Consider the following 26612-nt stretch of genomic DNA (forward strand, 5'->3'; position numbering starts at 1 on the left):
TTAGGAAGTTAAGAGAAAGGTCGTACCTTAGGCGGAAGAGGGAAAGGCTTTTCCGCAGCCCTCTGATCAGCTCCCTCAGCGAATCGCATGATGCTGAATTTCTTCATCAGATCCGGATTCTTTGCTCTTAAATTTTCCTTGGCTACCCCTGAAAAATCAAGAGTTAGAAATGAGTAAAAAACTATTAAGGGAAAAAGGAATCCGACGGCTCTTACTCCGATCGATAGCCAAGCTGATGCCGAATGCCGAGAGGAGGTTCTCATTCTCCAACTCGGGAGGACCTGGTATCCAATTAAGTTGGACGTTCATAGGTTTTCTCCCCAACTGAACGTCCATCTTCGCATACTCTATGATCACCGCGTCGTTAAAGGAACATTGCGGGATCCCATTATTAAAACCCGAAAGGTTGGGTTTGATGTCGAAGGATGTCTTGATGTTCCATCCCCTTGAGTTGTACAAATAAGCAAATTTGGTCCTATATCCTTTCTGGTTGTCGGGAAGGCCGTGGACTATCTTCAGTCCGCGACGATGGGTAAATGTTATCCAACCATAGCCATGTAATTGGGAATTACATAACCGGGCTCTAAATATATACCTGAACGCTGTGAGCGTCGGTGGTACGGCCAAAACTTTACAAAGAATTAAAAAAGCCACCATACAACCCCAAGCGTTGGGGTATAACTCGGGCACAGAAAGGTTCAAAAAATCCAGTACCTCTCGGAAAAAAGGGTGGAGAGGAAATCTAAGTCCTAGTACGAATGAAGGAAAATATACAGCTATACAATGTGGAGGGGGAAATCTAACAGTATCATAGTTCCCCGGTGTAATAATGTTGATGTCTTCTTTTAAACCCCACTTCTGAGAGATGGCTTCCCGTCGACTTTCCAAATCGCTTTTGGTTTGTAAATCTATGAAGTAATTATGGGGCCCGCCGTGTGGAATGTAAAATGGAGGAGGGACCGGCGCCGCGCTCTCCCTTCCTGATGACTCGGTGGATACTTCAACGTTTTCCATATCTACATACAATAACCCTTCCAGGTCAGGATTTATTCGCGGCAAGTAATTCGGGAAGAAAGCAATGCCCACTTTCCAAGGAGCAGTGTTCATTTTCTCCGGCGTATACACAGGGGAGATAGACGATTCATCCCCGGCCTTTATTGATTCACAATGAGGGGTTATTCTCACCGAACTACTATCGTCCGAATCATTCATTTGCAACCCCTCTTTATTAAAGCGTCTACATGCAACCAAGGGGATTTCCGTCGGGTTAGCAATGTTAATGTCCAAGTTAGCTAATGTGTCATGAGTAGCCGCGACATCCATATTAATAATATTCGAAAGTAGTAGGCGAAACTTGTAAAGAATAAGGGATAAATTCATAAAACTAATCCAAAACCTTTAAACATTCAAGAACATGAAGAACAGTTTGAAGAATAACTTGAAGAAATTTGAAAAACCTGAGAAAAAGTTTGAATACCTTGGAAGAGAGTTTGAAGATTTGTCAGAAATTTGATGAAGATCTGTCAAAAACCTTGAAGATCTTCGAGAATTTGTCAGAAGTATGAAGGAGGGATGAAGATTGTCAGAGCGTCTCTCTCTACTTTCTCTTTCTAGCGATTTGAAGATTTGGGGGAGTTAACGAAGATTGGATGAAAGGAATTGTTCCAACCACCCTATTTATTGCAGCAATAAATGCCTTGGGATGTGAACCCTCATTAAACAAAAATGGAGTCCCAAAACGAAAGCTAGGAAGTCGATAAGTCGGTCTTCCAGTTAGAGGAAGTCACCAAAAGATCTTTTCCAAGTGTTTATCAAAACCCGTGAGGTCCACTAGACGGACCCTCAGTAAAAGGGACATGTTGCAAAACCCAAATGTCAGTCTTTAACTATAGATGGAAGGTCGAAAAGTCGGACCCCCAATGAAAGGTGAAACCTTATGAAATTTTCTAAGTAACCAGTTACCAAACTCTCATACATTCGTCAGGTCCATAAGTCGGACCCCCAGGAAGAGGGTGAATATGAAAAATTATTCAAAGTCTTTTAGCGCTTAAACGTGTCTAGGAGGTCAACAAGTTGGACTCTGAGTTGCACCTCTAGAAACGAGAATTGCCAAGTATGAAAAGTTGCACATTCGATAAGGCGGATGATATACCGCGTTACCTTCGCTCTAAACCGCCGCCTGAGTGAAGCATGAATAAAATAAGTGCAAAGAGAGTCTGTGGGATCCATAAGTCGGACTCACTGGTACATTCAGTCAATGATGTAAAAATTGCAAGTACAAGTGGATTCCCATACTCCCGTACGATCGAAGAAACGGGCCTTCGTACTGAATCCGCGTCGTTGAAGAGCAAGGGGTATGTTCTTCCGTGAAGTCGACAAGTCGGACCTCTAGATAGCCCTAGCCCAGGTAAAGAATTCTAAGTATAGAAGACCTCTTGTATGACCGTGCGATCGAAGACACGGAATACGGTGCTCTTACCGTATCATGGAAGAACAAGGAGCTTGCCATGACTAGGTACTGGGAACATTTCTACTTTTCCACAATGGTGAGTTTGTCCGTATGATCTATAAGTCGGACCCCCAGGTGGTCCTCATCATTTCCAGAATATTCCAAGTGAAATATTACCGTATGATCGAAAAGTCGGACCCTCAGGTACCCCTCACCGTTTTTGAAAAATTCTAAGTATGAGAGAATTTTCATGGTAAACGTGTGGATTGAAGACACGGGTTCCTAGTTCGCGTCATAGTTAAGCCAAAGTCGCGGATGTTCTCCGAGAAAAATCAAATCCTCCTATTTACATTTATGCTGCTGACTGGAGCTACTCCGCGGCATGACTTAATCCGCGGTTTGTGTTATTCAATTCGCTCTCCTCTTGGATTTAAAATAAATAAATAATAATAAAAATTGGAATGATCCGCATGATAGATAAGTCGGACCTCCATTGGGGGCGATCTTGTCTCAAAAGTTCTAAGTTTCAAGAATAGTCACGGCATCAAAGTATTAAAAGCTGGACTGGAAACATAGATTATAAAAAATCCGCGCGATATGATACATAAGTGGATAGTTGTCTCAGTTGGTCGCAAGTGCAGTATGCCATATGAGAGGTCACGGGATCAAGCCCTTACACCTACATTTTTGCTGCTATATGATAATATGATTAGGATTGCTCCGTGGCATGCTTCAAAGCCGCGGCTCAGTTGGCGTTATTCGTTTCTCTTCAAACTCGGAGCGCTTCACACGATGACTTTGAAAAGTCATATCTTTTTCAGTACAATTCGGATTTCGACATATGAACAGTCGACTCGAAGCTTACGAGCTCAATTTTCATGATCCATTAGAAGATTCACCTAATTGGGTATGTGTTCATCCTCATGGGGCTTTTGAATGTTCTTTATGATCGTATCCCTTCACCAAATCAACTACGATGGGCGCGTATTTTTCCGCATGAAGGAAGATATTTCAGGTCGTTGGGGCTCTCCCCTCACATCACCTTTCATGCGTGGGGCTAACTGTCATGGTACTACTTACTCAATTAATCTGTTTATTTAAGTAATTGGCATCATATTACCAAAACACCCCTTGACCTTTACAATGGACTTTGACTGATGAGCTTTCTTTTGGATCTCCCACCTTCCCGTATGACCCATTGGGTTTCTACTTCCATGATACCCTAACTTTCCTCCTTGGAAGTAACTACCAGTTGGACCTAACTTCCCAGTCACCCACCTTCTTTGGTCATCCTTCTTTTGGGGAGAATAACTGCCCACTACCTTCCACTCTCCACCATAACCACCAGCCACTGTCCATTACCCCCATGATCACCCACTACTCCCATGATAGTTCACTTCTCCTGCTTCTTCCCTTCCTTACCATTATAAATAGGGGCTACTATCAAGGAGGGAGGATCATCTGAAATAGCTTTCCTAGTATCCTTTCTTACATTACTTCTTTAGCCTTCCCAAACGCTAGCACTAGCACTAGCAATCCCAATCCCGACCTTCCTTCTTGCATTCATTCTACAATCTATCATTCATTAATTTCCAATCTACGTTCTGACTTGAGCGTCGGAGGGGTTTTCCGGGAGATCACCCCCCGGACAAGGCTAACGTGTTGTGTTGCAGGAATTCAGGTCGCTTCCTTCCACGAGTCGCTCCTCTTGATCACACTTCCACCTATCTCCAGGTATTTTAAGTGTCTTTTGCACTTCCTCGTTTCATCACCGAAACAATATGAATTTGGTATTAATAGATGACTAAGACCAGGTAATAAATTCGCTTTTGACGATCGTTCAATCTTTGAATACTGATTTGAAGGGGTCTCAATTAGAAGTCACAGTGTTAAATGCACAGTTGACACAGATAAAGGATACAGACGCAGAAAATGAAGTTTCGATGGAGGTCGTGTTTGTCTTCATGAAGTCAGTGTTAAGAAAGATGGAAGAAATGGAGAAAGAAAATGGGTTATTGGAAAAAAGAGAGATGGAATTAATTGATATTAAGAGTGAAAAAGATTTTCTAAATGTAGGGTTGATTAGTGAATTGGGTGTTAATCTTGAGGAGATCAGTATGTTTAATGCGGAAATTGGGGAATCGAAATTAAAAGAAAAGGATTCAGATAAGAAATTGGACGAGTTCAAAATGAAAGTGGATAAAAAAATTGAAGGGATTTAGTATGGAATTGAGGCATTTATTGGATGAAATTCCTGGGCTGGAAAATACAGAAAAATGGCTGCAAAATAAGTCCAATGATATGGAGAACAAAACAGGAAATTAATCCTTAAGAAGTATGGGGAATCAGCCACGAAAGAGACCAAAATCTGGAGACCATCAAAAGTATGTTGCCCAACCTTGATGATGTTCAAGAGGATGTTTATTTTCTTAGCATCTTGGGGATTGGAGGTGCAAGTGGTGGTGGTATTTGGGTGGGGGAATAGTGATTATTGGGGAGGGGTAGAAAGAAGTCGTGGAAAAAGGGTTTAATTGGAGCTAATTTGGTAATTAGCTTAGATTAATAAATTTAATTGAAAATTAATGGTTATTTAGCATGGTCAACGGTCGTTTAGCAGGTCATTCGGTAAAGTGATTGTATCAGTGTCGTGTTTGATAATGTAAAGACTATTGTTTATAAAAAAATTTTTACGGCTATAGTTGTTAATTGATCATTGTTTAAATAAAGCTTCTCCATCTCCGAAAATTAGAGGTATTCATTCGGTAATCAGGTTGGTTTCGGATGGGTGTCATTCAATTCGGTTGTATTTCGAATCGGTTATACTCCCTTCTATTCAGCTTAGGTGTCCCATTTCCTTTTATGGTCAAGTCACTTTAATTGTCCCATTTCTATTTTTGGTATGCATTTTTGAGTAGTTTATCCTATTTTCAATTATACCCTCCATTATCCATACTAATTTTCCTTTAATTAATCAACATACTTAAATCCTAATTAACATACCCACCCATTTAAACACTCCCTCCCTTTTTAAACCTAAAACCCTACCCATCCCCATTCCTTTTGCCGTTTTCGTTTTGTACTCATTTAAGAACCCTAATTCTGGGTTGAAGCTTCACCTTCTTCCTTAAGTTCTTTCGCGTTGTTCTCTGATAACCCTAATTCTGGGTTGAATCTTCACCGTCTTCCTTAATTTCTTTCGTGTTGTTCTATAAAATCCCTAAATTTGGGTTGATGCTTCACCGTCTTCCTTAATTTCTTTTGTGTTGCTCTCTGATAACCCTAGATCTGGGTTGAAGCTTCACCTTATTCCTTAATTTCTTTCGTGTTGTTCTCATGGAAAAATCAAGTTCGCCTTTTAAATTTCCCCTGAAGAACCCTAACTCGACAATCAACTCACCCATGAAAAACCCTAACTCGCGTACTTCTTTACTTCTGAGAATCCCCAAATCTCCTTACAAATCGCCTTCTAAGATAAAGTTTAAGGGGTTCGATGATGGAAACCCTAGATCTGGACTGAAATCGTTTGAGGAAAAGTCTTTTGATTACTATGATGACTCAACTTCTGTTGAGACTGATCCTAAGTGGGGAAGAGAACTTGACTCTGAAGGTGAACCCATTTACACACCTGAACCTGATATGTATCTTGATCGTGAATGTTCTTCCATTGATGTTGTTTTTTCGAATACTGATTGTGAAGAAAAAGATTGGCTTGATAAGCTAGGTCCTTTCTCAAGTGAGTTTCTGTTCGTGTTGGTGCATGTTCATTTTGACTGATGATGATTTTTAATTTAAATGTTTTTGTACGCATTTTATTTCATTGCTCTGTGATCTGAAAGTGAGAGCATTTTTAGCCACCATAAAATCGAACAAAGAGGGTTTGGATTGTTTTCCAACGTTTAATGCACAAAGATGTTCGATTTTCCACTCAATGATTTCAAAAAAAAAATAAATAAGTTTACCTGAGAGTTCTAAAACAACCAATTTTTTCATTAATGTATATTTAAATAAAAATGTTTCATTGAAAACAACATAAAATTTTTGTTGTTTGCATCTGAAACATCCCATGTTAAAAATCCCAAAAATATGTCCAAAGTCAAAAGGAATTTACAGTTGAAACATGTTGCTGTGTTGGTTAAGGTTGTGTTGGCTGCTATTCTGTGCTGTTGTTGCTTTACTGTGTGTCCCAAAAAATTTTGTTGGTTGCTGTTCTGTTGTTCATATGCTGTTCTGTTGTTCAGATGCTGATTTCTGTTGCTCCTGCTGAAATTCGTTGAGATTGGTTGTTGCTATTTTCTGATAATTCTACATTCAAATCCCCTTGATCAATCCCCCCTGCATAGCCAATCAGTTCCACAAGCTGATTCATTTTTTTTGTACTTAGCTTTGTGAATAAATGTTGAAGTGAATCAACAACCAATTGTTTGTCAATACTCAGGTAATCTGGTAAAGTCCCTTCCCTTGCTGCCTTTGTTTTGTTAATGTGAGGAATGTGATAGTCAAACCCCCCTTGTCTTTTCATGACCTCTATCATACAAGCTTGTAAAGTGATGAATACAAACCTTAAACATTGTGGACTTAGATTCTGAAATGCATTATTCACAGCCCTAAGTAATTCTGTTACATTGTAAGAATATTTTTGATATTGTAAAGCTTGAATTGATCTAAAAAAACCTAGACCTAGCACGTTCATGTCAAGGGAATTTTGAGGTTGTTGCACTAATTGTATATTAAATCCATCTTTTATTGCCTCTTCTAAAAATTCTTTGTCATTGTGTGCTATATGCGGTTTGGCATTGTCTTGTTGAATGTAAATATGCTTTGACAATCTTGCAGGCCATTTTGCTCTTATGGTTGGCAGCACATTAGTGATAAGCATTGCTCTAATATGCTCTTTTGTGATTGATTGTATTGGTTTTGTTTCCAACTCCCCCCTTTTCCTGTTCTTTGAGCTTCTTTTTGCTGGCTCCTGTGTAATAAATGGCCAAATGCCTATCTTACCATCAAAAAAAACATCACCTTCAGTTGTAAATATTGGCTTTGTAACAGCACACATAAACATGATTTTTGGAATGAACCTTTTTTATTGGCACTCTCTATGTGGTTCTACTTCACCCGGAGCTAGATAATAACTCTGTGTCTCTCGGGTTAGATAGAAGTGTTTTTCATCTATTATGAACAACGTTAGTATATGGCTTAAACTTGAATGCATCATTTTGTTCATCATATTCACATTTAGATAATGCAAAGCTTAACCTGTGTAACTTGTTGTTTTCATTCAAAGTCGGTTTGATTGCGTTTGTGTGCCTTCTTATGACTTTGTTCCTCTTCCACCTACACACCGTTGATTGTGACACGTCCATCTGCTTTGCTACTGAATGTTGAGTACCCTTGAGTTCATATTTAATGGCCTTAAATTTTTCTTCATGGAATTTGATTTTGTTTGCTGCTTCTCTGCCCCCTCTCTTACTGTTGAGGTTAATCACTGTGGTGTTGTTTGTCATCTGCTTCTTGACATCATTCCACAAACGTGTGATTGTTTTCCTACACACTTGAAACTCAATCGGAAGTGCATTGATTGTGCCTAGCACTGGTTTGCCCTTCTTATTTAATGCAGACAGTAGCTTCTGCATTATTTGTTCTCTTTGTTGTGTACTTAAGTTTTTTGTAGGAGCCATTGTTTTAGATGAATGTGTAATAAATGACCATTGTCATTGTCTATTTATGGTTTCTGTTTTTTCATGTAATGATTGAATTTTTTGTTTGTTTGACAATTCATTTTTGGCGCCTAATACCCATTAATCTCAATTTATGCTGTGTGCTTTGAAATTTTGGTTGAATTAATGGCGCCAGACACCAATATTAGTTTCTTGCACTGGCGGTAGTTTCTGATTTCCTTCTGAATTCCTTATTTTTAGACATTTTAATTTGGGGTTTCAAATTAATTTGGGTAATGTGATGAATTTTTTCATTTTGAAAATTTGGTTGTTTATAATTTGGAGGCTATTTAAGAAATTATTAATGCGTATTTTTGGTAATTTGGAAAATCTGAAGTCAATGATCGCAAAAAAATTCGCACTCACATGATCAGTAACGATTGCAACTACACCGAAGTTGTTGAAGAATTGAGAAGGCTCTCTGAGATACCGTAACTGATGTATTTAATTTTCTTACTACTCTTGAGAAATTTATGTAATTTCCAAAAATTATTATAAACGTAGGACTTAATTATGTAATTCGGGACTTAATTAGATGATCGATGTAATTTTGGCGTTGTATTGAAAAAAAATTTCAAACTTTTGGTGCCAAAAAAATCAGCTTTTAAATTGGGCTAGAAAGTGCTTGAAATTGGTGGGAATCATTAATTCCTTAATCCTTACAATTAAAAACCCATAATACTACTCTCTCTCCTACCCTTAGGGTTCCATTTTGACTTTTCTTAAAATCCGTGAAAAGTCAAATGGGACACCTATCCTGAATAGGAGGGAGTATTTCGGATGCGTATTGCGATGGGTCATACTCGGGTCGGGTCGGTTAGTCACGTTTCGGTTGAAGATCGGTTATTCGAGCTATGGGGTTAGCATCAGTTTGGTGCGGTTGAAGTACGTTTCGAGTTTCAATTGGTCTCGGGTTGTCATCGGTTAATAATTGGTTCGGTTTTATCGAATTACTAATTACTATTGATTGAGTCTGTAATGACCCGTCTTTCGGGGCATTACAGAGTCAGTATCAGATTAAGTTGTTAGTCATTTTTTAATTGATGATAAGGTTCCCTTACTTAAAGCAAAATAATGAAAATGCAAATCAATTAGTGATCATTATTATATTGTTACTTTTACTTGTTTGACCGGAAATTAAAATTATAAAGTTCTATCAATTTTCATATAATTCGATTAAAAGTAGTTAAATAAATATTGACCATTGGTTATTAACTCTAAATATATGAAACTATGTATTTATAAAATTTATTTTATCAAAGTATTTATGACTTTATTAGAATAACTAATAAGATAATTGAATATGAGTCAATCATTTTTATATGTAAAAAATTGGTTCATGTTACAGCAGTTCGATCTAAACTTCATTCGGGTTAAGTCGGTTTTAGCCGGATCGAGTTCGATTTTGAGCATGATTCGGGTCGGATATGACTCAGGTCGGTCATTATTAAGTTCGGATAATCTCGGTTAACGGTTAAGTGTCGGTTAAAATAATCGATTACAGCTCGGATTCAGTTTTCCCATTTTCAATTGTCAATCGGTTCGGATATAGCTTTGGATCGGATAATGTTGGTTCAGTTATATTCGGGTCGGGTCATTTTTGAAAAGATCTACCGAAGATCCATCTATTCTTGTCAAACCTGGGTAAAAACTAAAAAAGGGGTTTTACTTCAAATCCATTCGGAAGTAAACTACTATTCCCAATTTTCACTACCTGAACCAGCTACAATTATATGTTCACCCAACTCCGCCATATTTGTTCGAAATTTTGATCTTTGATTTTCCTCCGTCTTTGTTTATCATTCAAGCAATTTTCAGCATACTCTTCCTGCAATCCATCTGTCCATGGATGATCCGTAAGTTTCTTATTCATCAACTTCAATTTCTTAAAGTAGGGTTTTAAATTAGGGTTTCCAATTATTTCCCCTCTTTTTTTAGATATCGCGATGAAGATGGAGAACCATTGATGGATTACGATGACATACAATCTGACGACGACCAGCAACAACAGTTATCAGTAAACGAAGACCTTCAAGACTTTAATGATGACGAAGAAGAAGATAATTGGAGCCATGAACCAAAAACCAAAACTCGAAAGAGATTAATCAAGAAGACTGATGACGATGATATTGCTTCTTCTTTTCCTCCTGAACTAAATGATTTTGACGACGTTGAAGCTGACGAGCCAGAGTATGGATCGTTTCCAGAGTCAGACGAGGATCCGATGCCCGTGTCAAATAAGAGGAAGGATAAAGGGATGATGAAGGAGGGTGGAGACATGAGGAGGAAAGATAAAAAGTTGAGGAAAGAGCAATCAACAAAACTGAGCTTAAAGAGGAGGAAAGGCGGTGACCGCGATCCTGATGAGAAGGAGATGTGGGATACTGTTCTTGGTGGTGGTTCTGAGGTATATTGGAACTGTAATTTGTTGGTTTTTGCTACAAATTTATTGTTTTAGTTTTTGAGATATTGCTGGTTTTTGGTGGAGGTCATTATTTTGCCTACATATGAATAGTGAATTATTAAGCTCAATCGGCTAATCACTATGATATTTACTGTTTTATCTTGAAAATATTATCAAATTAATTTAAGAAAGATCTATTTTATTTGGTTTATTTATGCTGTTTTATTTGCTAGTATTGTACGTTGAGTTTTATATATCAACTTAATCTATGGTTTGTATTTAACAGGATGATCAAGAAGGGGTGAAGACCTTAGATGATGATAATTTCATAGATGATAGTGGTGTAGACCCTGCTGACAGATACACCAGTGATCGTGAGATATCTCCAAGTCGTTTCGCTCAGGTATACTTCTGACATTCATTGGAACTATGTTTTGAGCTTAGTGCAAATCTACTTGATTAATTTTTTGCAATATGTTGGGCCCCTATTTATTGATGGTCTCGGTTCCATAAGCTTCTAATGAATGAAACCTCACCAAATTCTTCCATATTTTCACGTCATACGCATTAAGCTGTTAATATTGATATATCATGTTCTATATGTCATCTGCAATTTTTCTAAGTTGTTAATTGTGATGCAGGCAGAGGAGGGTGAGGAAGATGACGAAATTAGGGCTCTTTTCAAGCTAGGAAAGAAGAGGAAGAAAAATGAGAAAAGTGCAGCAGAAATTGCTGAGCTGGTAGAGACGCTAATGGCTGAGCTTGAAGTTGTAGCTGAAGAAGATGCAGTATTAAATACGCAGGGGAAACCAGCCATTAATAAGCTCAGGAAGCTGCCTCTTCTTACCGAGGCTCTTTCTAAGTAAATCCATTGCCTCTTCCTCATTTCATCTGGATAGAAAATAATGCCCGTCTTTTTTGCCTTTGTTGCACTAATACAGGAAACAACTTCAACATGAATTTCTTGACCATGGGGTCTTAACGCTATTAAAAAATTGGCTCGAGCCGCTTCCTGATGGAAGCCTGCCCAATATCAATATACGTGAAGCTATATTGAGGATCTTGACTGATGTAATGAAATGATCCATTGTTCCTGCTTTAATCTATTTTGTCACTTCATGTTTAGTGTTGTTTCTCACTTGAACATTATACAATGCAGTTTCCAATTGATTTAGACCAATATGATAGAAAAGAACAGCTGAAGAAGAGTGGACTTGGAAAGGTTTATTGCTGATACTTTTCTGTTATGGCTCTGATATTGTTTTGATTATGAAGCCTTGCTAAAAGATCATATTTGGTGTATGTCTATGCAGGTCATTATGTTTTTATCTAGATCAGATGAAGAAACAACATCAAACAGGAAACTTGCAAAGGATTTGGTTGACAAATGGGTAGGTTAATTTCATCATCTGACACTATAAATATGTATGCTGAACTATTATCTCCTAGCACCACTGCCCATAGTAATGTCTGGATATTTATGTCAGTGTTTGGTATCAAGTTTGTTTAATGAAATGATTAGAATTCTCTTAAGCAACAATGGCCAGGGTCTGGGATGATTTTGCATAGATAAAATCATATGAAACTGGGGAGGGCTTTAGCGAACAGCTATAATTGCTTGTGTTAGTGGCTCGTGCTTTGACCTCTTGGTGCTTTAACTTATGGGTGCCAAAATAATGCTTCATGCTAAATCAGTGATTACTACCAGTTAACAGCCAGCATTCCGATTCACTAGGTTGCATTCTGTTGCCTGTGAATGGTTACTTAATATGTGGTGTGGTTTCCTCTGATTGGCTATGCCCATGCCTTCAATACGTCTTCTGCAAAGTGATTCATGAAAGACAACTAGTTATTGGACGTTAAGATTTTATAGTCCGACTTTCTAAATTTATTTTTTTCTTAATATTTCCTTCATAACTGTTTATTTAACTGATGCAGAGTCGTCCCATTTTTAATAAGAGCACGAGGTTTGAGGATATGAGACATGTGCAGGAAGAAAGGATTTACAGGAGACCATCTGTAAAAAAGTATGTCAAGTGATGTTTTGATTAATATGCTCTTCCCATTGAATTATCTTATACTGACTTTTGTTTTCTTTATCAATTTATTTCCGTAAATGATTTTACAGACCAGCAAACAAAGCTTCAGGGATGGAATCTAAAGATGATGATCTTGATTTAAGTGAATTTTCATCGTGAGTTATAATGTTTGAGTTTCTTTTATTCTTTACTTTTTTATATTCTATTCTTATGTTGTCTTAAAACCCGTTTTCAGGGGGAGGAAATCTAGTGCATCTGCTTCTAGGCTTCATGCATCCAGACCAGAAGCAACTCCTATGGACTTTACCATTCGCCCTCAATCCAAGATTGACCCCGACGAGGTAAGAGCCCGGGCCAGACTAGTGCAACAGGATGAACGTCGTATGAAGGTAGGTGGTCTGTGGAATTACAGACAGGAAATCCAACTCATATTTTCCCTGAATTTTATATGGGCCGTATGGCTTTGCTTGTTTATATGATAATTTGTACTAAATTTTGTTTTATGACCTCTGGAATGTTTCGATAATTATGTACTACTGCAAATTTATCCAATTTTTTAGCTCATCCCTTGGACAGCTTGTGAAGTAGATAATGCGTTTTGGTTAGTTTCTCTTCAGTTTTTAATTGAAAATTTTCATTTCTGTCAGATGAACAAAAAGATGCAACAATTGAAGGCTATGAAAAAGAAGAAGCTTCAAGCTACAAAAGTCAGTGTGGAGGGTCGGGGCATGGTGAAGTATTTTTAATGTAATAAATAAATGTAGAGGGCGCTGGGCAGAGCAGTCTTGTAAATATTGAATCTTGAATCAATTCTATATTAAAATAATTCAAGTGTGCATTTGTTCATTTAGTATTTTAAAGTATAAATAACCAACCCTTTTTGTTTATTGAGTTACAAAAATTTTCTATAATGCAGATCAATTTACATTATCATATATGATAAGAAGAAATCGAGCATCGGGTCTTGGGTTTAATACTTGTTGCCTCTCTCTTTACGTCCTTTTCTCTTCTCAGTATACCCTTTACTAAAAAGAACCAAGTAGAAATAATAGAAGGCTGGTGTTGCTTTTACAAAAAAAATCGTCTAAAATTTCTGTAGATAATGATCATTTTTATAGATTTATAACAGGACTATAGGAGTGTAAATCATGAAGATTTCTCTTATACTATACTATCTATCTATATAGACATAATTTATTCATGTTAAAATATACTGACTTTTGAAAAATTATGTAGCTGTAATTTCTACGTCAAAATTTATAGAAGTACATGAATTTACATTTGGTGTATATCATTCCTTACAAATGATCTACATTTTTCATAATAGCCTTTAGAATGATCATTACCCCTCCGTCCTCTTGAGATTGCTACTGAATGTCACTATCCAAAGCAATCTTAAGAGGACAGAGGCACAATTGACACTAGTAGGAGGGTATAATGAATGGGACATCATTGACGCATCAGATAGATGTCTATTGCTACGGATTTTGATTTTCGAAGTAATTTTGTTCAGCAAGCTCTTTACAGTCAATAGAATGCAAGGATGAGAGGTATTTAATGTTTTTTTTTCATTTTTTGTTAAGAAGGATGAGGTATTCATAGGAATAACAAGATAAATCAATAGGAAAGGGATAAGAAAAAAGCCAATAGCCGTATTATGATCAGTCATCTCAGCAGTCACCACAATATCCGGTTGATTCCTTCTTATTAGCAACTATGCTAGAGGTATAGACAATTAGTGAAGACTCAGGACAAGACCTTAATTGAAGGAAGCTCACTGTAAGAGATAGAGAGACTAGAAAAGAAGCTTATGATTTATTCACTTGAGAGAGTCTATATATATACAAGAGCTAAGAAGTTTGTTATAACAGACTTAAACAAACTCTTTCAAGAAAACAAGAAACAATACTTATATGGTTTTACAGTAAACAAACTTCTGAAACAGTAGATGAGTAAAAGGTTTAGTGAGCAAATCAGCTACTTGATCATTGGTGGAGTTGAAGGAAACGTGTAGAAAACCAGCTTGGACATTCTAGCGAACAAAATGATAGTCGAGACCCAGATGTTTCATCTTGGAATGGAAGACAGGATTAGCACTGACGTAAGTAGCACCTAAATTATCACAATATATCACGGTTTGGAGGGCAGCTTGAGGCCTAATTCCGAGAATAAATTTTGCAACCAAAGAATTTCAGCAGTGGTGGAAGCAATAGCACAATATTCAGCTTCAGTAGACGACCGTGCTCTAGTGCATTGCTTGCGAGAAGACCATGATATAGGATTGGAACCAAGATACACAATATATGAAGTGGAGATGTAGTCATCTTTGTCCCTAGCCCAATTCGCATCCGAAAAAACATGAAGAGAAAGAGGTGAAGTATTGCGAAGAACTAAACCATAGTTGATGGTGCCAACATGAAACCAAAGAAGACACTTCAATGCATTCCAGTGAGCTTAAGTGGTAGATTGCATATACTGGGCTAATTTGTTCACAGGAAAAGCCACATCTGGACGTGTTAAGCCTAGGTTAAGCTGCCTAGAAGAGCACAATACTCAGTTGGGTTGGAGTATGGAATGCCTGCTTTGGTCAGAGGCAGGTCAAATGCGAGCAATGTTACAGCAGGCTTAGCATCCACCATCTTACTTTTGATGAGAATATCAAGGATGTACTGTTGTTGATTGTGAATGAGCCTTTTAGGAGTATGCTTAACCTCAACACCTAGGAAGTAAGAGAGGATACCAAGATCTTTCAAGGAAAATTGAGCAGATAATTTGTTGAAGAACTTTTCGAGGGCAGTATCATCACTAGCTGTAACAACTATATCATCCACATAAACCAAGACATAAATGCATAAATCATTGTTAAGATAAATAAATAAGGATGAATCGAAAATGGAATTCTTGAATCCCATAGAAAGGAGAAAAGAACACAGTTGCTTAAACCACGCCCTTGGAGCCTATTTGATCCCGTAAAGAGCTTTGTTTAACTTGCACCCATAATGAGGGTTAGTAGCATCAACATAGCCAGGTGATTGAGTAACATAAACATCATCATCTAAATTACCTTGAAGGAAAGCATTGTTAATGTCCAATTGTCTTAATTTTCAACCCTTCATAGTAGCAAAGGTAAGAACAACACAAATGGTCGCACGCGTTATAACAGGACTATATGTTTCACGAAAATCCACCCTTCACGTTGATTAAAACCACGAGCGACAAGGTGAGCCTTATGTTGAACAATATTACCATTAGAGTCACGTTTAAGTTTATATACCCATTTAGTACTAACAACATTTTCAGCAAAACATGGTGGAACTAAATCCCAAGTTTTATTCTTAAACAAAGCATCAAATTCAGAGTCCATAGCATGACACCATGTGGGTCTTTAAGAGCTTGAGTCACAGTCTTGGGTTCAACCTCTTGAGAGTTTAATTGAGCCATAAGGTTTAATCTATTAATAGGCTTGCGAATGTTGTTTTGTAGACGAGTAATCATCCTGTGAGTGGGTCTTTGTGGTGAAGAAGGTAAGCCAGAGGGTGTAAAAGTGAGGGATAAGTCAGAGGGTGGAGGATGAAGTGTGAGAGGAAAAGATGGTGTAGAGGCAGAAGACGTAGCTACAGGTCCACTATGTGAAGGTGAAGTGGAAAGAATAGTGATATCCATAGGACACCAGACATCAGCAGATGGAAGGGAATAAGTGCTTTCTTTGTGATGGAAAGGGAAATCATTCTCAATGAACTTAACATGCTGAGAAACATATATTTTGTTTTTTTTGGGATCCAAGCAATAATATGCACTTTGTGAAGAAGAATAGCCGACAAAAACACAAGCAATGGATTTTGGATACATTTTGTGACGAGTGTATGGTCTGAACCAAGGGAAACACAAGCAACAAAAGACTTAAGTTTAGAATAATTAGGATGTGTAGAAAACAACTTGGAAAAACGAGAAACAATATGCAAGATAGGAGTAGGCATGCGATTAATTAGGTACACAGCAGTGGAGAAAGAAAGAGACCAGTATATGATAGGCATGGAAGCATGATGAAGAAGGGAGAGACCAGTCTCAACAATGTGCCGATGACGTCGTTCTAAACACCCATTATGTTGAGGTGTGTGAGGGGGTTTGGTGAGCCAAGAAATGCCATCTAAAGCAAGGAGATCCCTTAAGACTAGATACTCAGTACCATTGTCAGAGTATAATTGGTGTATGAACAAGTCAAAATGTTTCTCAACCAGGGCCCTGAATCTAATAAAAACAGCCTTAGTGTCAGACTTATGTCAAAGATGATAAAACCAAATGTACTTTGTAAAATGATCAGCAAATATCAAATAGTATTTATAACCATCAAAAGAAAAGTTGGAGAGGTCCACAAGTCTATGTATATATATTGCAAAGGGGCAGTAGACGAGATAGTAGAAATAGCAAAAGGCAATTTATGCATTTTTATTTATATTGCAGGAAATACAAGTACATGCTTGTTCTTTTGAAAAAGAAATATCAATGCTAGAACACATTAGTCTACGAATGTTAAATGAAGGATGCCCAAATCTATGATGCAAAATACTAAAAGGAGAGGTGACATGGTTGTTATAGGCAACTGGAGACGAAGAGAGAACTTCATAGACACCTTGTTTAATTAGGTCTTGAAGTAGAATCCTCCCTGTGAGTATATCCTTCACACAAAAAGAATCAAATAAGAAATGAACAAAAGCATTATTATCATTACAAAATTGAGATATAGAGATAATATTACGAGAAATTGAAGGAGCATGCCAAACATTTTGTAACAGAAGAGATTAAGATGAAACATTAAGTTTAGTGGAACCTATATGAGCAATATTAATAGTCTTACCATAACCCACAATTAATTCCTCTGTGCCATCATAGGGAGTATGTAAAGAAAGATTTGCAAGATCATTGGTGACATGGTGAGATGCGCTGCTGTCTAATAGCCATGAATTAGGATCTTGAACAGGTGCAAGGGTAGCCATCTTTGTATCATGTGCTTGAGGTTTGGTAGAAAAACCCCGAGCATCTGATTTGATAATGGTGGGGATGGAGGGTGAGCAGACGAAATTTTTTGAGTAAAATGGACACATTGAGAGAGCACATGCCCACGTTCCCCACACCATTGACATTTACCAAGAAAAGGTTTCGGTTGGCGTGTGGAAGATGTCGTAGACTGGTGAGAATGACAAGATTGAAAAGAATGGGAACGATGTTGAGATGGCTTGGAAGAAAATATACTAGAGACAGTAAATGCTGTGATAGGAACCGAAGTTGGACTTTGAGATTCTTGTTTTTGTAAAGCAAGTTCTTTGTTGATTAATTTCTCATGTAACTCTTCAAAACTAATGGAGGAGTCTCTGCTATTGATTTTCTCAATAAACATATCATACAAAGAATTTGAACCTTCAAGAACACAATCAATATGATCCTCATGATCTAGAGGTTTAACCATGGAGGCTAATTCATCAGCTAGAGCCTTGATAGAATGCATATATTCAGTTATTGAAGAGGACCCTTTTGAGATAGTCTTGAGTTGATCTTTATTCTGTTTAATATGGCCCCTACTAATTTTGTTGAAAGTTTCAGCCAATTTATCCCATAGTTCTTTGGAAGATTGGGATTGAGAGATTAATGAGATAAGATTTGGGGAAAGAGTGCCAACAAGAGCACTAAAGATTAGCTAATCTTGACGAAACCAGGATGAAAATTCAGGATTTGGTTGAGCAACGTTGATAACAGAAACAATAGCAGTGGGTTGTGAAAAAGTTCCATCAACGTACCCTATTAAATTTTGGCAATTAAGAATGGCTTTGATTTGAAGCTTCCAGTCTAGATAATTCTGGAAATGTAGTTTGATGACATTGGTTGTCGATAGAGTAACAAACGGTTGATTGGGATCGTGAGGATTGGGAAGCGTGTTTGGGGAGGCAGCTGCCATTGCAAGCGAAGAGAGAGGATCGGAGAAATCTAATACCATGTAAGAGATAGAGAGACTAGAAAAGAAGCTTATGATTTATTCACTTGAGAGAGTCTATATATATACAAAAGCTAAGGAGTTCGTTATAACAGACTTAAACAAACTCTTTCAAGAAAACAAGAAACAATTACTTATATGGTTTTACACTCACCTTTGCAAAAGATGAGAAGATCCGCTGACAATATCAGCTTCGTCAAACAGTTTTGTAAAACCCCTTTGACAATCGGCGGTTTAATGCCTTTCATTTTCCAGCTTTGTCAACTAGTTCGAAAAATTTGTAAATAGATCGAAAAAATGTTGAATCAATCATTTTGACACTTATTCAAACTTTGTTAATTGTTTGATTCCAAATCTTTGTATGAAAACTTTGACGATAAGAAGAAATAATTTGGAATCACTCGTTTAGTTGAATCCATTTACGAATTCGGTAGGGTTTTGCCTAGTTTTTTCCGGTATTTTTGAGTCGGGTCATTGTTGGGTGGCTGGGTTAAATTTTCGAGATAAGACCCACTAATTTCCGGTCGGATTTCACATCAATTTCGGGTGAGATCAAATTTTGACGTGTCTTATTGAGAGTATTTTGTGAAAAAGTTGATTCAACTCTAATTTAATATTGATTATAATAGTTCGGCATAATAATCTTCTACTTTTAAAGGTTCCACCTTTGCCTTATCTTTTATAATTTTCATCTTTGCATCATTTTGAACTTTTTAATGTGTTTAGATTTCTTGTAACTTAGAGTTACCCGTTAAAACTATTTAAAAATAACAGTTTATTCAAATTAATTATCCATTTTGAATCTTCTTCATCTCTTTCATCCTAAGTTTCTTCCTTTTCCCTCAACATTGGCATCTTCTCATCACCAATTTGGTACTCCCCAAATTAGTGATGTTTCTGTAAAGTGGCATCATTAATTGAATGTCAAACTTTGCATGTTTAGAAGGAATTCAAACATTGGAGAAAAGTTTTATTCTTGCCCTAATTGAACTGTAAGTTGTTGCAACGTCAATTTTAATCATTTATAATTTATTGAATATGATGTTTCTTTAAAAAAAAATGATGTTGATTGTGTTTAATTTGAAGTTGATTATTCTTTTTTCAAATGAGAAAAGAAATGAGAAAAGAATTGTATTTTCCCAGAGGAAGAAGAATTAGAATTGAAATTGGCTAAGACAAAGAAGATAATGTATGACTTTCTTGTAGTGAAAAAAAATTTAAAGGATAACAAGGGAAATATGTAACTAAAGAGGCAAAAATACAAGTCTGAAGTCAATAGCTGTTGACATTGGAAAGAAAAATTTGAGTATCAAAATAATCAAATTGTGGGGGTCGCATAACAATGTGTGGCACAAGGTATACTTAGGGCGTTGATGTGCAAATTTTAAATTACCGTAAGCACACGGTGTACGTGTAGCAATACGGGTCGAACTTAGGGATAAACAAGTACATGAGTTGAGAAACTAACACTGCTGTGAGCAAAAACTAAATTAGTGCAAATAAAACTAATAATTAAAGCTAAGACAATGATTAATATGAAGATAATAATAATATGACAAATCTAGGATGTCGAAAATCACCTAATTCTAACATGGGAGTCAATTACTCTCATAATTATATGAATTTGAGTCTTTGGCATAATTAGACGTGATCTAATTAATCTCAAGCTTCCGCTCTATTGATTAATATCGGTTTAAGACCTTACCAGTGTTAATCCTCAAACATCCGTTTTATTGGCTGAACTAATAGGAATTTAACTTAAATATATCTCAATCCTAAATTAATCCTAATCTCAAACTTCCGTTTTATTGAAAAGGTTAATAAAGATATTTAAACTAAGATTCATTAAGCATAGGTTTAATCATAGACCCAAATTTCAAACAATTAATCGATAAAATATTATCTCATGCTTCAAATTAGGGTTTATGCCTTAACCCTAGAGAGAAAAAACTACTCACTAGACATGATGATGAACATGCAATTAATGATGAATGAAACCCTAATTGAAATACTACACATGAAAATGATGAATAATTGAATGCAAAAAGACAAGTAATAAAGTAATAAATCAAGAACATTTACTAATGGAGAAAAACATAAATGTAGACTTCAATAAAAATAAATATAACAATGGAGTTTTTCGACAATGAAAGCTGTCAAAGAAGAATAACAAAAAGAGAGAAAACTGAAAATAAACCAAGAAAAAACTAACAAAACGATAAAAAAAAAATAACTACCACTATTTATAGTGGTTCCAAAAAAATAACCGTCAGCGGAAAAGGACCTCAACAGAAAGCCGAGTCGGCTTTTAATGGTGCACAACATGATTTTTTCCAGAACTTTCCGCTGACTCGGCGGTTGTCTTTCCTCCATGAAAGCCGAGTCGGCTTTAATCACTGCCAAGAATGCGATTTTTCCAAAACATAACGACGACTTGGTATTTCTGAGACCTCTTCTGAAGCCGAGTCGGCTTTGAGTACTGTCCATAATACTAATTTCCACAAACTTTAACCAACGCGGCTTGGTTTTGGTTCCTTATCAAGGACAAGTAGGCTCTTCTTTTAGACCATGGAACTTTATACTTAAGATTATTTAGCGGCCTCGTTTCTTTGTTCTTTAACTCACGAGCATCAATCTTCTTCTCAAAATGCCCTGCAATTGTAAAAGCCACAATCCTTGCACAAACATATTCAAATATCATGATAATTAATCCAATTACTCCCAAATGATCAAACTATTAAAAATAAGAGTAAATGGAGTAAAAACAATCCTAAACCACCACTAAACTTCATCAAAGGAGCATGAAAATAAACACAAGAAGTGCAAATAATTGCACTTATCGCATTGCTCAAAATAAACAAAGCACAAAATGTGTGTTTTAGGCAACAGATACAAGTGAAGTCAATAATTGTTTACACCGGAGATGATTAGGGGTTAGGGAGAAGAACTTATGTTGGTTTCTTTTTTACCATTGTTATTACCATTATAAAAAAGGATTATGTTAATGTAGTGTAGCTGATAATGTTTGTTTATGTAAGATTGGAGATAATGGTATGATGTAATGCAAAATTATATAATCATGGATATAATGTATTAAAGGATGCTATTGTAAATCTTTGTTTCATGTAACTGATCTTAAGTTCATTGCAACGTCAAATTGTTTCTATACTTTCCCATTCAAATCATTGTTGTAGGTGCTAATTCTTGACTAACATACTTCCCATTCCATAATATTTAACTAGACAAAATATATTATTGCTAACATGCATTCTAATTCATCATTCTACTTCACCACACATCTTAATCAACGACCAAAAAGAGCTTTATACAAAAATTTGTTTATAAACTAAGTTGTCTTTCTATCATATATCTAAACCTTGATTATGATATGAACTACTGGTAAGCTATGAACTTCTAATAGGCTGTAGAACTTGAGTACGTCGTGCTCCATCCAACTGCTTTACAAAGAACGTGTTTTCTAGACAGTTCCTGAGGGTAGTTTGGAGGTGCAACCGCCTAGGGCCCAATTTATAAAAGAGTCCAAATTGAGTTAATCCTTATAATTAAAATTTAGTTTGTGCATAAGTACCTTATCATTATATGATCTTAAATTTATACATTTATTTAACATTAATGTGATGAAAAAAAAAAGAAATTATATGATATATAGTTAGAGAAAAAAAAGAATCGAAGCTTTACTTATATAAGGGCCCTTTTTTATGTTTCGCCTAGGGCCCAAAAATATTCAGGAACGGCACTTCACTATGTTAAAAGATACAATATCATAAATAAACACAAAACCTACAATTGTAACATTTACTTTTAAGTCTTAAAACCTTCAATTGAGACGGGCCCTTTAAAAGCCCATGACTCGGTCCTTTTTTAACGGGCTTGACCCTTTATTTTTTAAAGGGGTGGGCCTTTAAAGAGTCGTTTTATTATTGGATATTTATTAGGCTGAGGTGGACATTTAATGGATAAAAGTATTATTCTCAAAAAAGGCTTTTAAAGGATTGTTTTTCCATTAGCTAAACGATACGTTTCTCCCTCCAGAAAGTTTTTTCCCTGGCATTATTCCTCTTAATTCTACTTCAGTTTCGTTCTTGCTTCATTTTCAGCTTCTTCTTAAGATTTGTCTCTATTGCAACACCCGTCATTAATTTTCTCCAGTAAAAATAGAAAATTTACTTCTGTTTTTTATTTTTTCAATTTAAGTTTTTGACTTGTATGTATCTGGAATGCAATTGATTGACTAGTCTTTCATGCATAACATTTTCTTTCGATACAAAAATTTCAAGTTTGAATCACTGAAATATTTATAGAATTTTTAATTCACATAATTGAGTCAGGTCGGGGTAGGAAAAATGGACTATTGGCTCGGTCCAACCCATTATTAACATAATGTGACCTGATCCCAAACCCATTAAGAAATTGCCCTGGCCTGACCCGACCGGCCCCGTAAACTCTTCCAACCTAGACTACACTTTATTGTCTGATCCTCAAAATTCTACCAGGTTTTCTAGGTTATTAATGCAAGTAAGCTTTGGGAAGTGGAAGAACATGTCTTATGTTTTTTTGGCCCTAGTTTCTGCAGATGGAACATACTTTGTAGTAGTTGAAAAACTACTAATTTCTATAGAGTTGATGGAGAGTTTAGAGAAGTGTTTAAAATGATTGTTAATTAATTGAATAGGAATTACATCCTATTTATAATACTAAATTAAATTAAAGGATACATAAGAATAATAATTTAAAAGATACATGACATATATATTATCTATAAATAATTACAAGATAATATCATAACATTCACAAGACAATCAATATAACAATCAAGACTTATCTTGATTTATTTGTTGATCTTATTTATCTATAAATGAGATTGTTGATAAGGTTAACGAACATGCATGTGTTGTCACTTTTTCCTAGAGAAGAAAAGTCATACTTGAGTTTGGAATTGTTATATCGGGATCAACCATTGGTTATAAAGTTTTCATTCCAAGGATTACACTCACACCTTCACATAGAACAAAAATACGTGTTGCCACTAGTGGAAAAAACTTCATATGCAACTAAACAATTGTTGGTTTTTACAAAGATGCAGCAAAAAATACATTGAAAAAATAAGGAAAAAAAAACAAGCTATGTGTTGCGGTTTTTTGAGAACCGCAGCATATAATATGCATTTTATGATGCAATTCCAAAAAACCGCAGCACATAGCTTATCTTTTTATCAAAAACCTGCCTATGTAACGTATAGTATACTGTTTCATTATTTGCCTCCATTGTTCCTTCAAAACCCACGAAAACTCTTCTTGTTCTTTCAACCCATAAAAACTCACGAAAATTTACTTGATTTCTTCTTCTTCTTCTTCTTCTCACTAGTGGAAAAAATATCATTTGCTGCAGTTTTTTGGCCATAATATGCTGCGGTTTTGGCCTCAAGCATTAGTGATAGCAGCAGATGGCCTATTTTAAATGTTGTGGTTTAAAACCGCAACAGAAAAGTGAACTATATGATGTAGGCCTACAAAAACCGCAGCATATAGTGTAAGACTATATGCTACGGGCCTCCTAAAACTGCAACATATAGTTATATATATTTTTTTCTTTTTTCGTTTAATATTAATTATAATCCAATGAGAATAATGTACAATATAATATTAATGTACAATGTAATAAACAATGATTAATGTACAATGTCATTAATAATCCAATGATAATCACCAATTATCACCAATAATCTCTTTGTAAACTCTCGATCGTATATATAATAATATGTACATATACAAATTAAAGTCCTAAATCTAAACTAATCACATTATTTACCAAGAACAAAAATTAGCAAGATACGCGACAATCTCGTCTTTCAATTGGCGCATTTATCCATCTCTCAAAGGGCGTGTTTCCCTTGGAGTGTCGTATAAAACCTATAATATAATATTAAATTAAATGATACATAAACATTAGATTTTACCAATAGCAATAAATATATATTATAATTTAAGAATGTAACAAATACTTACGACGTCAATGTTTTCGACTCCAACCTCCTTCACGGATTGTAAGATATCGTCCATGTATTTGAGAGTGTAGTAGCCGCAATCAACGTTATTATAATCTTGTCGAAAACACTAACAGAAAATAGATGTTAGTGTTGTCAAAAGTGCCAAAAAAGCTTAAAAAACCATAAAATCGCAACGTAGCACTTAATTTCTAGCATATGACTATGATTTTCTTTTCAACCACTTCAACACAATAATATATACTCCCTCCGTTCTTTTTTGATCTTCCACTTTGGGTTTTTCACACATATTAAGGAAGATCGAATCTTTGGGTTGTAGTGGGTATTATTTTAATTAAATAGTAGTGTGAAGTAATGATTGTATTGGAAGTATGAGGTTGTAGTGGGTATTATTTTAATTAAATAGTAGTGTGAAGTAATGATTGTATTGAAAATATGAGAAAGAAAATAATTATAAATAAAAGATAAATGGTACATTAAAAGAAAAGGGGAGGTTTTAAGGGGTAAAAGTGGGATAAAAACTTTCTAAAAATAGAAAGTATTCCAAAGTGGAAGAAGTTTTGAAACTATCCGTTATAGTAATGTGGAAGATCAAAAAAGAACAGAGGGAGTACCAAATAGCGTTGTGTGCGAAGATTTGTGCAAAACAAACCAAGTTTGAGCTACTTTATGTGCGAAAGTGCCAAAAAAGCTTAAAAACCCATAAAATCACATCTTAGCACGTAATTTTAAGCATATGAATATGATTTTTAAGTCTAACCATTTCAACACAATAATATATACCAAATAGTGTTGTGTGCCAAGTTTCGTGCAAAACAAATCAAGTTTGAGCTACTTTATGCGCGAAAGTGCCAAAAACGCTTAAAAAACCATAAAATCGTAACTTACTCGTAATTTCAAGCATATGACTATGATTTTCTATTCTAACAACTTCAACACAATAATATATACCAAATAGTATTCTGTGCCAAGTTTCGTGCAAAACAAACCAAGTTTGAGCTACTTTATGCGCGAAAGTACCAAAAAAGCTTAAAAACCCATAAAATCGCAACTTAACACTTAATTTCTAGCATATGACTATGATTTTCAATTCCAACCACTTCAACACAATAATATATACCAAATAATTTTGTGTGCCAAGTTTCGTGCAAAACAAACCAAGTTAAAGCTATTTTATGCGCGAAAGTGCCAAAAAAGCTTAAAAACCTATAAAATCGAATAGTGTTGTGTACCTTTACTGCTATCCATTTCGAAAATGTGGCTCTGGATATAGATTCCATTTCTCCACGCACTTTCTTCATTGTGTTGAAACGCATGGGAAAAGTATAACTATTTATATATCAATGCATGTAATAATATTAATGTAATACTATTATATATATATATATATATATATATATATATATATATATATATATATATATATATATATATATATATATATATATATAACACTTAATTAAATGAAATTGGTAGAATTTATAAAATTACGTATGCATTCAACACGGCTTTGAATTTTGTGTTGTGAGGCGGGTTTTGAGCTTTTTGTAATGAGTCGAAGACGTGCACAATATTCGTCAAAGGACATATGACCAAAAGTATCCAATGGAAACTACAAACGCAAATTTAAAATCAAAAAAATTAGATTTTATGTGAACTTAAAAATCAAAAGATGGGTTCAATTTCAAAAATAAAACTTACTCTTCCACATATGGAGCCAGAATGAACGTGTGTTTAGATGCAAGAGAATTATTCAAAGCAGTCTCAATGTATGCTTTGACGTCATTTGAATCATTTATGCATTTTGTACCCGAAATCAACTCAGGAAAAAACCATCCAATTTTTATTAAAGGTTCGCAAGAATTTAGCTCCTCGTAAGCCGCACTAAACTCACGAATAAGAAAATTTTGTCAGTCATTCGGTTATTAAAACAATAAACAATAATGCCTAAATTATTCAAATTATGTATATTTTAATTAATTAACAAACTACATA

At 35.6% G+C, this 26612-nt stretch overlaps 2 protein-coding genes across 2 annotated transcripts; one reads left to right on the forward strand and one right to left on the reverse strand.

The window, feature by feature from the left end:
• Positions 1-6683: 6683 nt before the first annotated feature.
• LOC130805543 (uncharacterized) lies at positions 6684-7508 on the reverse strand. Its single transcript, XM_057670319.1, has one exon. It carries the CDS (start codon positions 7506-7508, stop codon positions 6684-6686), a length of 825 nt encoding a protein of 274 aa, XP_057526302.1.
• A 2329-nt stretch (positions 7509-9837) lies between these two features.
• LOC130806678 (protein IWS1 homolog 1-like) lies at positions 9838-13452 on the forward strand. The gene is made up of 11 exons (XM_057671843.1): positions 9838-10019; positions 10102-10570; positions 10854-10970; positions 11209-11429; positions 11509-11638; positions 11727-11789; positions 11881-11958; positions 12506-12594; positions 12696-12761; positions 12842-12995; positions 13254-13452. Exons 1-11 carry the CDS (start codon positions 10009-10011, stop codon positions 13350-13352), a joined length of 1497 nt encoding a protein of 498 aa, XP_057527826.1. The 5' UTR covers positions 9838-10008; the 3' UTR covers positions 13353-13452.
• The last annotated feature ends 13160 nt before the right edge of the window (positions 13453-26612 follow it).

This window comes from Amaranthus tricolor, chromosome 2 (genome assembly GCF_026212465.1).
Source record: "Amaranthus tricolor cultivar Red isolate AtriRed21 chromosome 2, ASM2621246v1, whole genome shotgun sequence".
Lineage (NCBI taxonomy): Eukaryota > Viridiplantae > Streptophyta > Magnoliopsida > Caryophyllales > Amaranthaceae > Amaranthus > Amaranthus tricolor.

Coding starts and splice junctions, on each gene's coding strand:
- LOC130806678 (XM_057671843.1), top strand. Junction 10,571..10,853: donor TTCTTGGTGGTGGTTCTGAG/GTATATTGGAAC, acceptor TGTATTTAACAG/GATGATCAAGAAGGGGTGAA. Junction 11,639..11,726: donor TATTGAGGATCTTGACTGAT/GTAATGAAATGA, acceptor TATACAATGCAG/TTTCCAATTGATTTAGACCA.
- LOC130805543 (XM_057670319.1), bottom strand. CDS start 7,508: ATGTTTATGTGTGCTGTTACAAAGCCAATATTTACAACTGAAGGTGAT.